At 33.2% G+C, this 11,748-nt stretch overlaps 2 protein-coding genes across 8 annotated transcripts; both read right to left on the reverse strand.

Annotated features, from left to right (window-relative positions):
• Window positions 1-6,349: 6,349 nt before the first annotated feature.
• On the reverse strand, window positions 6,350-7,705 carry Cks30A (Cyclin-dependent kinase subunit 30A). Its single transcript, XM_070107106.1, has 2 exons — window positions 7,391-7,705; window positions 6,350-7,315 (listed from the first exon to the last, which is right to left on the reverse strand). The coding sequence occupies exons 1-2, from the start codon at window positions 7,444-7,446 to the stop codon at window positions 7,147-7,149; spliced, it is 225 nt and encodes a 74-aa protein (XP_069963207.1). The 5' UTR covers window positions 7,447-7,705; the 3' UTR covers window positions 6,350-7,146.
• A 482-nt stretch (window positions 7,706-8,187) lies between these two features.
• Window positions 8,188-11,447, reverse strand: LOC106627121 (acyl-CoA-binding domain-containing protein 5). 7 transcript variants are annotated; one of them, XR_004978031.2, is made up of 5 exons: window positions 11,289-11,434; window positions 11,057-11,104; window positions 9,541-10,066; window positions 8,889-9,464; window positions 8,188-8,807 (listed from the first exon to the last, which is right to left on the reverse strand). XR_004978031.2 is itself a non-coding variant. In XM_014247127.3 (3 exons), the coding sequence occupies exons 2-3, from the start codon at window positions 10,006-10,008 to the stop codon at window positions 8,940-8,942; spliced, it is 993 nt and encodes a 330-aa protein (XP_014102602.2). In that variant the 5' UTR covers window positions 10,009-10,066; window positions 11,289-11,447; the 3' UTR covers window positions 8,188-8,939. The 7 variants fall into 7 exon arrangements, 1 of the variants encoding a protein (XP_014102602.2); XR_001331152.3 differs by lacking the exon at window positions 11,057-11,104 and having other exon boundaries at window positions 11,289-11,447; XR_001331155.3 differs by lacking the exon at window positions 11,057-11,104 and having other exon boundaries at window positions 8,188-8,823; window positions 11,289-11,447.
• Between the last annotated feature and the right edge of the window lie 301 nt (window positions 11,448-11,748).

An 11,748-nucleotide genomic window follows, 5' to 3' on the forward strand; every position in this document is an offset into this window, starting at 1 on the left:
AAGCAGGAGCGTCACACCGATTTTCTTTCTATTAATTATTATATTTATAGCAACAACGCTTGTGTTGGGAGCGATCAAGCGAAGCGTACAACTTGTTTCTTACGCGTTTGCAAAGGTACTGAATTTGACAAAATTCAAATTCTACCAATAAAGCCCGCGAAAAAGTCGAGCAGCAGCGAAATCTCTCCTATGCACATGCATTTACACATGTAAGAGTATATAAAATGTACATATGTATGCATGTGAATGTGTGTGAACGACACTCAGCGACCACTCAGCCGCGACTAACTGACTGATTGACTTCCTCACTGACTCGCTGACTGCCGCACTGACTACCTCACCGACTACCTGACTGCCTCACTGACCGACTAACTACCCACCAACTCATTAAGTCAGCAGCTTCTGTGCACTCGCGCTGCGCTGGCAGCCAGCCCTCTTCTGCCCTTAGCGGCGGCTATGTTTACATGCCGCACAGTCTGCCGGCGTGCACACTTCATATGTATACACATGGGTAGCTTTGTTGCTGTGTAGGTGTGCGCTTCCGCCCTCCCACCGGCGGCGCATGTTCGGCCAACCACTTGCTAATACGCGGCCAACTATCGTGCAATTGAGTTCTCAATCATCGGAAGCATCAAAATTGTACTATTATACTATGAGTACACTTGTAAGTAGTATCACAGCAACAACAAGTACAAAATAACAACAACAATAATAATTACAAAGTAACAAAATCATTCAACTACTATAACTAAAAGTTTCTGTAAAACAGTGAGCTTCGTTGCGCTTTAGTTTGCTCTCATGCCCCTGTTTTGTGTGATTTGGTTCTCAAGAAGTAGCTCTGCTTGCAGAGAAAGGTTTTCTCTAAGAGCTGTGAGCACTCTACGTACTAGTATGCAGAGGCTGAATATTTGATTGGGAAACTTCGAAATATTCCAAATGGTTTTAAGCGACATAATAGGAAACTAGGTTCATATCAACAAATCTGTCTGATGCTACAGAATTCTAGATTGTTTTGTTTGTTGTTATATATCTAGAGAGTTTGTATTTAGTCAAATATTTGATGACTAGACTAATAAGATATTCTCAAATGGTAAATGTATAACCACTTTTTTCATAATATATTAAATAGCGTAGGGTTCAAATTATTAATACAAGTATAACATCTGATCAAATTTGATTCGGACTGGTCCATATAAACAGTGCATGCAAAGCGGATAAATACAATTTTGATAGTTGTTTATTTACGAGGCGAAATGTTTGTCTGGCGATTTTTACCTTGCAAAAACAATTTAATAATGAATTTGCTTGAAATTTGTTGTTTTTAATGGAATCGTTGAAAATATTGCAGAAGTGTTTTGAGTAGTCTACTTTACCATGAACACAAGTTTTTGGTACAAAGCATTCAGTGACGGTCGTGAAGTCATCGAAAACTTGCCTCATGCGTGTCGTCCGTCCAAATGTTAAGGGTGATATGAGTAACATCGAAATGGTTAAAGAAACAATTCTTGAAAATCGTCATGTTGGCATCAGTGTGATGGCAGAGGATCTCAACATCTCTTATGGATCGACTCAACTACCATATTTTGGTTAATGTTTTGGGTATGAAGTGTGTCATTGCTAAACTCGTACCAAAAGATCTGAATCTTCAACAAATATGGTATGACATCGAATAGAGATCACAAAAGACATGCTTGAAAACGTTGCTGAGGACCATACAAACATCAAACACATCATTACTGAATTCGAAAATCTGCAACAATCTTGCCAATGGCGCTACAAAAATGAGCCGAAACCGCAAAAAACAAAATTCTCTAAAGGCAGCAGCGAAGTTTATAATAAGTCCGCTAAGTCTATTTTACCAAATGTAGGGTGTACATGTAGAAGTTGTTAGCAAATATTAGTTAGCATTTATATATAGATGTCTTGTGTTTATATGCATGTGTGTATATGTGTAACACTCCACTCGTGATACTTATACTGTCGTCTGGCAATTCGTTTACAAAACGTTTTACGATTGTGATGAATTACCACACCACTAATCTTTTGATGATTTTTTTTTGTAAAGTTAATCAATTGAAGCCAAGATTTATGCAGACATATGTAAGTATGTCTCTTTTTCTATGTATATTTATCAGTGAATGAAAAAGCTACTCCCTGCGACCTTGTACATACTCGTATGAAGTTGGCGCGTTGTTGTTCGGCACACTGTTTCATACATAAAATTTACGAAACTAAAATACTTATATATGTTATATAGGGTCTATTTAGTTCAAATATGCACCGTTTTGTTCGATAATTTCTTGACATTTTGAAGGTACAATAATTTCATAATGCCACTCTCATAAGCACCTTTGTCCCAATTGGCCAAATAACTTGGTTAGTCGATTTTGACAAGTGTCTCATGAGGCGAATTTTTCACCAACAAAATCATTCGCCATAGACAGAAAGAGGTAGTAATTAATTGGGACGGACTATTAGCCAAACTCCCGTTGCTTCTAACGAGTCACTAACAATATGTGTGGTCTGGCGTTGATCCTTTCCAATTGGCCAAAGGAACATAAACCCTACACACATTATTAGTGCTGGACTTTCGTTTTCTCCAGGGATAAAGTTCCAACAATATTGAGCCAAGCCATCACTAAACTGTCTGAGCAGTTCTTAGTACGAAATCTTGTCCTTCCAACGCTATATAGGCTAACTCGATCGCATTTCTACAACGCGAGATATATTTTACTAAAGTCTTCTGTTGGAAAAATAATTGTTTTCTTTTTACTAATCCTTATACTTCGTACATACCAGCAGTTTTAAGTAGAATCCGAACGGCTGCCAAAGTTCCAGCTCCATCTTCTTCTTGTCAGAAACGCAATTGGCGGTTTTTATTGTCTGCTAAAAACTGAACGTATTCTAGAATGTAACTTTAACCCGTTCGACTTTTAACCCAGCAAGCAACAGTCGCTCACTCAAGAACTTTGTTATTCTGCCTAATAATATCGGCTTTTTCTTTTCATTCCAAGTACTCTTGTTTTTCTGTCGTTTTTTATACCCAGAACAGGGTATATTAAGTTTGCCACGAAGTTTGTAACACCAAGAAGGAAACGTCGGAGATCCTATAAAATATATACATAAATGATCAGCAGATGAGCTGAGTTGATTTAGTCATGTCCGTCTGTTTTTTTTTTTTTTTTTTTTTTTTTTTTTTTTTTTTGTTTTAACAGGGTTAGATCGCCGAAATAACAGCCCTTGGCCGGATAAAATCCGGGTCAATTCCGGTACCGCAGAACCGGCTGTTGTGGGGATTGTCATGTCCGTCCGGCTGTCCGTCTGTCTGTATATATACAAACTAGTTCCTCAGTTTTTAAGCTATTGATCTAAAATTTTGCACCTGTTCTCACAAAGAAGCTGCTCATTTGTCGGAACGGCCGATATCGAACCACTATAGCATATAGCTGCCATACAAACTGAACAATCGGAATGAAGCGCTTGTATGGAAAACTCTTTCATTTGACGAGGTATCTTCACGAAACTTGGCATGAATTATTATTTAAGGCAATAATCTAATCGTCAAAGAAATTGTATAGATCGGATGACTATAGCATATAGCTGTCATATTAACTGAACGATCGGAGTAAAGTGCTTGCATGGAAGATTTGTTTATTTGACGAGGTATCTTCACGAAATTAGGCACGAGTTATCGCTTAAGGCAACAAATTATTCTCCGCAGAAATTTGTCAGATCAGATGACTATATCATATAGCTGCCATACAAATTGAACGTTCGGAATCAAGTTCTTGTAAGGGGCCTTTGTATTTGTAAAGGGTATTATAGCTTCGGTACAACCGAAGTTAACGTTTTTTCTTGTTTACATATAATAAAAATATTAAACATAAACGCAGGGAAGCATAAGAAAAAGGGTTATGTTGAAGTATTCTTTCTATCAGTACAATTAAATAATAGTATACTACATTTACGTATGAGTTTAACTACCATATATTGCTTTTGTGTTGAAATTCAAGGTTACTTCAATTTCTGGAAGTGCCCACTTATTGTTAAAGCGCTTTTCACTTATGTTGAATTAAATGTGGTTTAAGAATTATTTGATCATCTAAGTATGCAAGAAAAACATGTTATTTAAATAGATTTGTATACGTGGACTGTATGCATACATCTTCAAATGGGTACGAAGACATACACGCATATATTTACACATACATGCAAACGTGTATTAGTATTTATGTATATGAAACGAGTCGACCCCATATTTGCAAATTAGTGAATAAACATAAAAAGGGAAATGTTTTTTTTTTCATTTATTCTAAGAATTAATTCCCACATACCCCTTAACGCAATATGAGTACACTTTTTCTATAAACGAGCGAATCCCAAATACCGAATTTAAAAAAAGCTTTAATTCCAAGTAGCGGATGAGAAAAAAAATGTTAATCCCAAGTTTATAATGCAATATAAAAACACAAAATTTACATATTTTCGAGCCCGCGTGTTGCGTGTTCAACCTATTTGAACAAGAGCTATTCAATAATAATGCTCCAGTGTTCGGCAAACTTACACATCCTAATGAATTACATTTTATCAATCTTAATTATAATTTTGGATTTAAAAATTAATTTTTTTATTAAATTTACTTTTTTTATTTATTTAATTTTTGCCAAATCAAACGTGCAAATTACTTATATTTTTAAATTTTTAATTCTAATTTTGGCATAAAAAATTAACTATAATTTTTTAATTAATTAATTTTATTTCATTTTGTAATTTTTAATTCCAATTTCGCAATTAAAAATTAAAATTTCAAACCTTAAATTTACATTTTCAAATTAATTAATTCCGATTTTAGTAATAATAAATAAATTTTTAATTCTAAGTTCCGATTTTGGAAAATAAAATTTTCAATTTTAATTGCGATTTTGAGATTAAAAATTAAATTTCAAGCTTCAAATTTAAAATTTTCAAATTAATAAATTGCGATTTTGTGAATAAAAATTAAATTTTCAATTCCTAAACTTCGAGATTAAAAATTGGAATAAAAAATTAATAATTTAGTTTTGAATCCAAAACTTTTTTATTTAAAAAAATCGCCACCCTGCTTTCTTTATATAAAAAATAGATACATATATATGTACAGTATATAGTGTAACATCTCCATACATTAAAACTTTGTCCGTTTGGCCACTGTAGGGCTGCAATTTGAAATTTGAGAATCGGAATGCGAATAAATTTGTTACTTGTGCAGCGTGGTGGTAATTGTTAATGTATAAAAAAAATTAAGATGGACAGATCCGGTTTATATATACATACACACTTTCATATATACATATGTATGTGTGTACATAAGCATATACATACACATAATATCAGCTTCTGCTTTAGTACATCGGCATGTGTATGTATGTATTGTACATATATAGGGGATGTGAACAGAAAAATATCTGTGGTAGCCAAAGGCATATAATATATTAATTTTGTAAAAAAAATATACAATTTTACATATTATATTATGTATTTATGCAGCAATAACAGCGCAACGGGTTGCAACTTACGCTCTTATAAATATGTGTGTATGTGTGTCACCCTTAGATGATCAAATATAGCGCACACCCGCTGGTGGGAACATACAAAGAACCGGAATAATAAACTATTTATAATGCATGTTTAGCATATATTTTATTAATATTTTGGTTGTATTTTTCATTTTTAAGGCTTTAAAGTTATTTATTATTACCTCATAATTACATTTTTAAATTGTAAAAGAAATTCGGTTTTTGACATAAACCGCTGCGCCCTAGATACACACAACAGGTTTGAAGAGACAGAGAGCTTAAATCGCTACTAGTGCAGAAGTATATAGAACGGCTGAACAGCCTATCACTGGTGTATAGCCGGGAATGATCTCGCTGACGAGCAGGCTCGCTCTGCAGTTTCCACCAGAAAGAGTAGGCAGGGAGAGGCATTGGCAACATCTCCCAGGCATGCGCCATATCATCAAACGACCTCAGCAGGTTTAAAAATTCTTAAACCATGTCAAATTTCTTGAAGATAAAGTATCAAGTAATAAAGTTTTTCATACAATAACTTAATTTTGATAATGTATGCCAAATTACGTGAAAATATCTTGTCAAATAAAAACGTTCATCCCTCAAAGACTTGATTTTGACCGATCAGTTTGTATGGTAGCTATATCCGATATATATGGTGGTCCGATATCGACGATTCCCACAAATGAGCAGCTCCTTGATGAGAAAAGGACGTGTGTATAATTTCAGCTCTATCTGTCAAACGTTCCTTGAACTCACTAAATGCTAAAACAACCCAACACATTAACACACATTAAAAGTCAATTTTAAACTTTAAGAAACAAACGCCGATTCTATTTATTGTATTATTGAAATCACAAAAATTGTTATATAGTGTATTTCTTCTTATTTTGTACATCAATAAAAGACGCATGCATTTGATTGTAAAAATTATAAGCCTACTATTTCATAAAGTCTTATAACTAAAAGACACTAGCCAATAAAATTTTCGAATTGTAAACATGCTGAGGGAGCCTAACCGCTAAATCCAGAAAAAATAGGAATATTTTAATTAAATACATACATACATTTAATGAATGGGTAGGGGAATATATAATATAATGCTAAATTAAGCGCGAAAATAATGGATTAGACTCAACTGAATATAATCCGAATGTGTACTTAATAGTAGTAATACGAGTATATAAGATTTGTGTATGTTCAAAAATACAAAATATTTGCAGATCTTGATGGCTTTCAAAATACATATATGGCAATCATGATCAGGTTACAAATACCTATGCTATTGAACAGGCAACAGGCAGGCCGACACATGCCTTTTTCTTTTATATTTACAAATTAATAGCCATTTGTACAACAATGGAGATTTCCATGTGGATACACAAGGGCGAATTACTGTTTAATTTAACTATTCTTACGCGCATAGTTGGTATTTCTATGAAACAGTGAACGCAATTATTAAGAGTATTTACTGTTTTTTTTAGATTAGTTTTTAATTAAATTATGGCAGTGCAGCACGCCCGAGATCTTAACAATAGCAAAACGTGGTGGGTTACTGGTCCTGTTGATTTGTTATACTTTTTATTGTAATGCATGATTATTGTTGTATTGGTCGGCGAAATAGTAAAATATGTGGTTCTGGTTTATGTATCATGTAATGTATCCAACCGCGAGATTGTTGCACACCAATAGACCGCCATTCATGCTCCGACATTAGATGCGTTTTAGGCACCAATTTCGAAAGTTCCTTTGGTAGTACAACATGTCTTTAAAATAATATAAGAAAAAACATATGTTTATTAAACAAAAAACAACGAATTGCCCATAACAAAATTATTCACCTATATTCGAATTTTTCATCATAGTATTTATCCGAATAGTAAATGTCCTTGCTCATGATGGTTGGCTTATGCGAATTTTGTAGATACCAACAAATGAAAGAAGTTCTTCACGTTTTTTGCACCTGGTGCAGATGTTCGGCAACCGGTAATCCTTTATTAAATTGTTTCGACGTTAGTTTAAAGGCGCAGAATTCGCTTTACACAAAAACAAATTTTTTCGATTGTATTCGTTTAACTTTTTGTTTTTTTTTTTCAATTGATCTAAACTTTTAAAATGTTATTTTAGCAATTTTCGCGAAATATATCCATATAAATGCCTCTTCCTCTTGCTACAAAATCAATCAAAATCCGCAAGGCGCTAAACTTGTGTCGATCGTTTTATTTTCCGTTTGAATTTGTTATTTCACTTATTTATGGTAAAACTGCATGCATAAAAGCGAGATAGCCATTTTAAGTGATGCGTAACGTTAGCGACATCTTTGGGCGAATTTACATCAGCACAATGGTAGTGTTCACTATAATGGCGCAATAACAGAGTTGCAACGAACCCTACTTTTTTATTTAATTATTTTGATTTCTTCTAAGCAAGTCACGGCTACCGAATTTGCAATGCTTGGAAAGAATTAACACTTACACAATTCAAACGACATATGACTAGCAGGTTTTTTTGTAGAGCAAAAAATTCCATAGAAAAAACCATGATTTTATTGGCAATTTGGGACATTTTTAGTAATGTATGAATAAAAAGAATTCATTTTTATTTATTGTCAATTTATAATTTATATGAAAGAAGAATATTTTTATTACTTTTTTATTATTTATTAGTAAAAATATATAATGAAAAATTATTTGCATTGTAACAAGCAATAAATTGAGCATAAAGTATTTTCATGAAAGTCAAAATTTACACATGTATCCATAAATATATTTGTTAACTTGAAAATTGACAGTTCGTATTTATATATAAATAAACAAAAAATCTTGATTGAATAGATCTAACAACCAAATAACAAAGATGATGACCAAAACATTAATTTCGAATCAACATATAAAGAATAATATTTCAGTATGCTTAAATTAAAGATTATTTTCGATAGTTTTGAACATTACCTATTTTGCTAGGGAATGTTGAATAAAGGTACATATGGATCTACATACAAAAAATAGAATAAGCTTCAAAAAATATAAACATATAAAAATAAATGTTAAACTACAATGCATCACAAAACCTGATCCCAGTTTTATATACCGCTGTTTTAGTTTCTTATTACTTACGTTGTTTGCGCATATTTAAATTCGCATAAAAAGTACTGATTCTGTATAATATTTTGCGCAAAGTAAAGCTGTGAAAGTAAATATAGTTGACAGATCGTTCTTATCCAACAAATGTTAAACTTCATCCAGTAACGCCAATTTACTAAAAGCAGTTCAAGCTTTAGAAACATACACCTTCATATATTGTTAAATTGGAATATTGATGTTGTTTTTCTCTCCTTACCATTGTAATATTTCTAGGGTGAAATCTGCTACTTTGTCATTTCGCATGCTTTTACTTCCGACGTGGTGCTGTCACTGCACGTGATAACCTTCCAATCACGAAAGGCCATAGCACTAGTAATGTAAACCAAAGAGGTGAAATATCAGCAAACGGCCACCATTTTGGGTAATTACGGCCTCTACTCTGGTTTGTAGCTTTCTGCGCTACAGTTGTACGCATATCATTCAACAATTTTTCCAAGCTATTCATACGTTGGTTAACTGCTACTAAATCGGCATTCATACGCAGCACAGTTGCTTGAATTTGCTTAAGCATTTCAGAATTGTGCTGCATTGTTTCGGTAATGTCTATATTCATATCCACCGGATCACCATATTCATCATCAGACTGATCCACAGTGCCGTTAGACATGGCATAGGTGGAGTGTGTCACAGGTATTTCTGGTATTGCAGAAACTGTAGAATTTGTCTGTGGTGCGATAATTCCATCGCGTTCATTTGTGCCATTTATTAAATTATTATCAGCGCGATGATTATGGCTTAAGACGGAACCATTCATTGGAGAATTTGTAGGAAGCTGAAAAGTGTAAATGTGTTTACATATATACATAAAAAGATGTTCATACATAAAAGTAAGAAACCATTTGGCATACCTCATCTTCTTCACCGCTGCTCCCATTCAAGCTTACACCATGTTGTGGACTATTCGTTCGCGAATTGAATGGTGAATTTGGGTGCGATTCGGCCAGCTCACGCATACCCGGTGCAACCTTATCCAGTTCCTCTAAATTTATATTGTCCAAGCCACTAATGCTACCAACAAAGTTTTGTACGTTTTCGGTGAATGACATCGTTTCAATAATTTCACGCAAACTATTTACGTAACGTTCCATTGCTTGATGCTTCTCTAAGTGTCGATTATCATTCCAGGCATCCCATTTCGCTTTGCCAACCACATCCCAGAAGCCAGGACGCTTTTGATGACACGGACCTTCTGTTGCTTGCTTATAGTAACCGTAAAATTTGAGCATCATGGCGGTGCTGGGTTGATATGGGCCATTTTTCGGCAACCCTTTGATCACATTGACGGCGGCTTGAAAACGCTCCTCTATAGAGGTCATTGTATCGGCAGTAATTTTGTTGCAAAGTAATAAGGCGTTTCTAGTTAGCTTTAATATACTGGAAAAAGTAAAAATTTTTAAATAGATAATGCTTGGTTAATATTCAACTACATGAAATAAATTATGAAAGAAATAACTACGTTATCAATGAGATACAATTAATCTACAATAGCACAATAATATGTGTGTGTGCCGTAATTTTAGGTACTTCAAATAAATGCAAAAAACTTGAAAAAGTTAATACAAATTCTGTAATCAATTGAGGCATGGGATTAAAGTTCAATAAATAACATATATATCGGGAAAGGCGTTAAACTTTAGATTACGCTGAAAATTGTCACATATATACTAAGTACGAAAATTTTTTGCCACGCATATACTAAATACAAAAATATTAGGAGACAAACTATTTTCAGAATATAAATTACACGAATTTCAAAGTATGCAGGTGTGAAAAAACTTGCAAATAAGTTCAGCAAACTATACTTGTTTAAAGTGCACAATCATATAGCGGAAACTATATGTACATTCTCTATTAAGCTTTAAGTCCGAATCCGGCAAGTTACGCACTGACATATCAAGAGCGGTGTAAGCCGCAGTGCGTCAAAAATAGTCGCTAGACAAGTTTTACCTCACTGAGTAGCGACCGCTTACTACAAAAAAATTAAAACAAATTTAATGCAAGTGATTTGTTGGAAGCCAGCTGGAAAATGAACGGATTAAGCGTGTTTAAGTTATGAAATTTTCAAAAATAAACGGAGCGAATCAGTAATGGTGTTCCAATAGTTTCAATACCTGCTGTTGCAATTAGCTTTTGTTTTCTACATTAATTCGTTTTGTTTTCTCTATGGACAATTTCTTCACATTCAAATGTATTAAACAATATGCTAATGTGTTAACGACCTTTGGTATAGCGCTGAAATCACTTTTTAAACTTAGTAAACGACCTTTGTTCCATCCTACCGTTTCCGCTCGATAATATTACTAAATACTTAAGTGGTAGTGGAACTACATATATTTTTACATGCCTACATGTAACGTGTATTACCTTCTATACTAAACTCTAAAACTGGAGGCACTCCTTAGCACTTTTCATCTGTAAAGGTTAGTTATTTTCAAAATTCCATCGAAATGCCTTAATACATTCAGCGAACTTTCTAGCTCGTTTTATGCTATGCATAATTTATTAAATAATATCGTGAAATATATTTGGTTAATTACACTTTAGGCATAGTCGTATGATTTCTTATTAACAATAGAAACTTCGCATTTATACATACTTGATATTATTGTGTATAAATTAGTTTCCACTTTGTTTAAATTATATTTATAGATTTTTATAGTTTTAACTTGTACAATATATTTTCCAACTAGCCTAAAACTTGTAGAATAATTATTATAATTTCTCTTTCTGACCAAATAAAATTGCCTTTGTTTATTTCTGTTATCACTCTTTCTTTCAATCATAGGGTTGATTTTAATACATCAATCAAATGTTTAACAAGCATAATATCAAGCAAGTGTTGAAAATAATGTATTATTAAATGAATTAAATGATTTCTGAATATTAATATGCGCTAATAATAAAAGAATCACTAAATAATTTCGATTATTTTAAATAACTTTTTTGTAGACATTTTCCCAATAAAAACTAAACCCCATATGGTATTAAAGTTTTCAGTTTCACTTTCATCGTTCCCCTCAATCTTGAAATCCACAGAAATCCGCGCATTCTTCTTT

The sequence above is a fragment of the Bactrocera oleae genome, chromosome 3 (genome assembly GCF_042242935.1).
Source record: "Bactrocera oleae isolate idBacOlea1 chromosome 3, idBacOlea1, whole genome shotgun sequence".
Classification (NCBI taxonomy): Eukaryota; Metazoa; Arthropoda; class Insecta; order Diptera; family Tephritidae; genus Bactrocera; species Bactrocera oleae.

Coding starts and splice junctions, on each gene's coding strand:
- LOC106627121 (XM_014247127.3), bottom strand. CDS start 10,008: ATGACCTCTATAGAGGAGCGTTTTCAAGCCGCCGTCAATGTGATCAAA. Junction 9,465..9,540: donor GCAGCGGTGAAGAAGATGAG/GTATGCCAAATG, acceptor TACACTTTTCAG/CTTCCTACAAATTCTCCAAT.
- Cks30A (XM_070107106.1), bottom strand. CDS start 7,446: ATGAGCAAGGACATTTACTATTCGGATAAATACTATGATGAAAAATTC. Junction 7,316..7,390: donor GATGAAAAATTCGAATATAG/GTGAATAATTTT, acceptor ATTATTTTAAAG/ACATGTTGTACTACCAAAGG.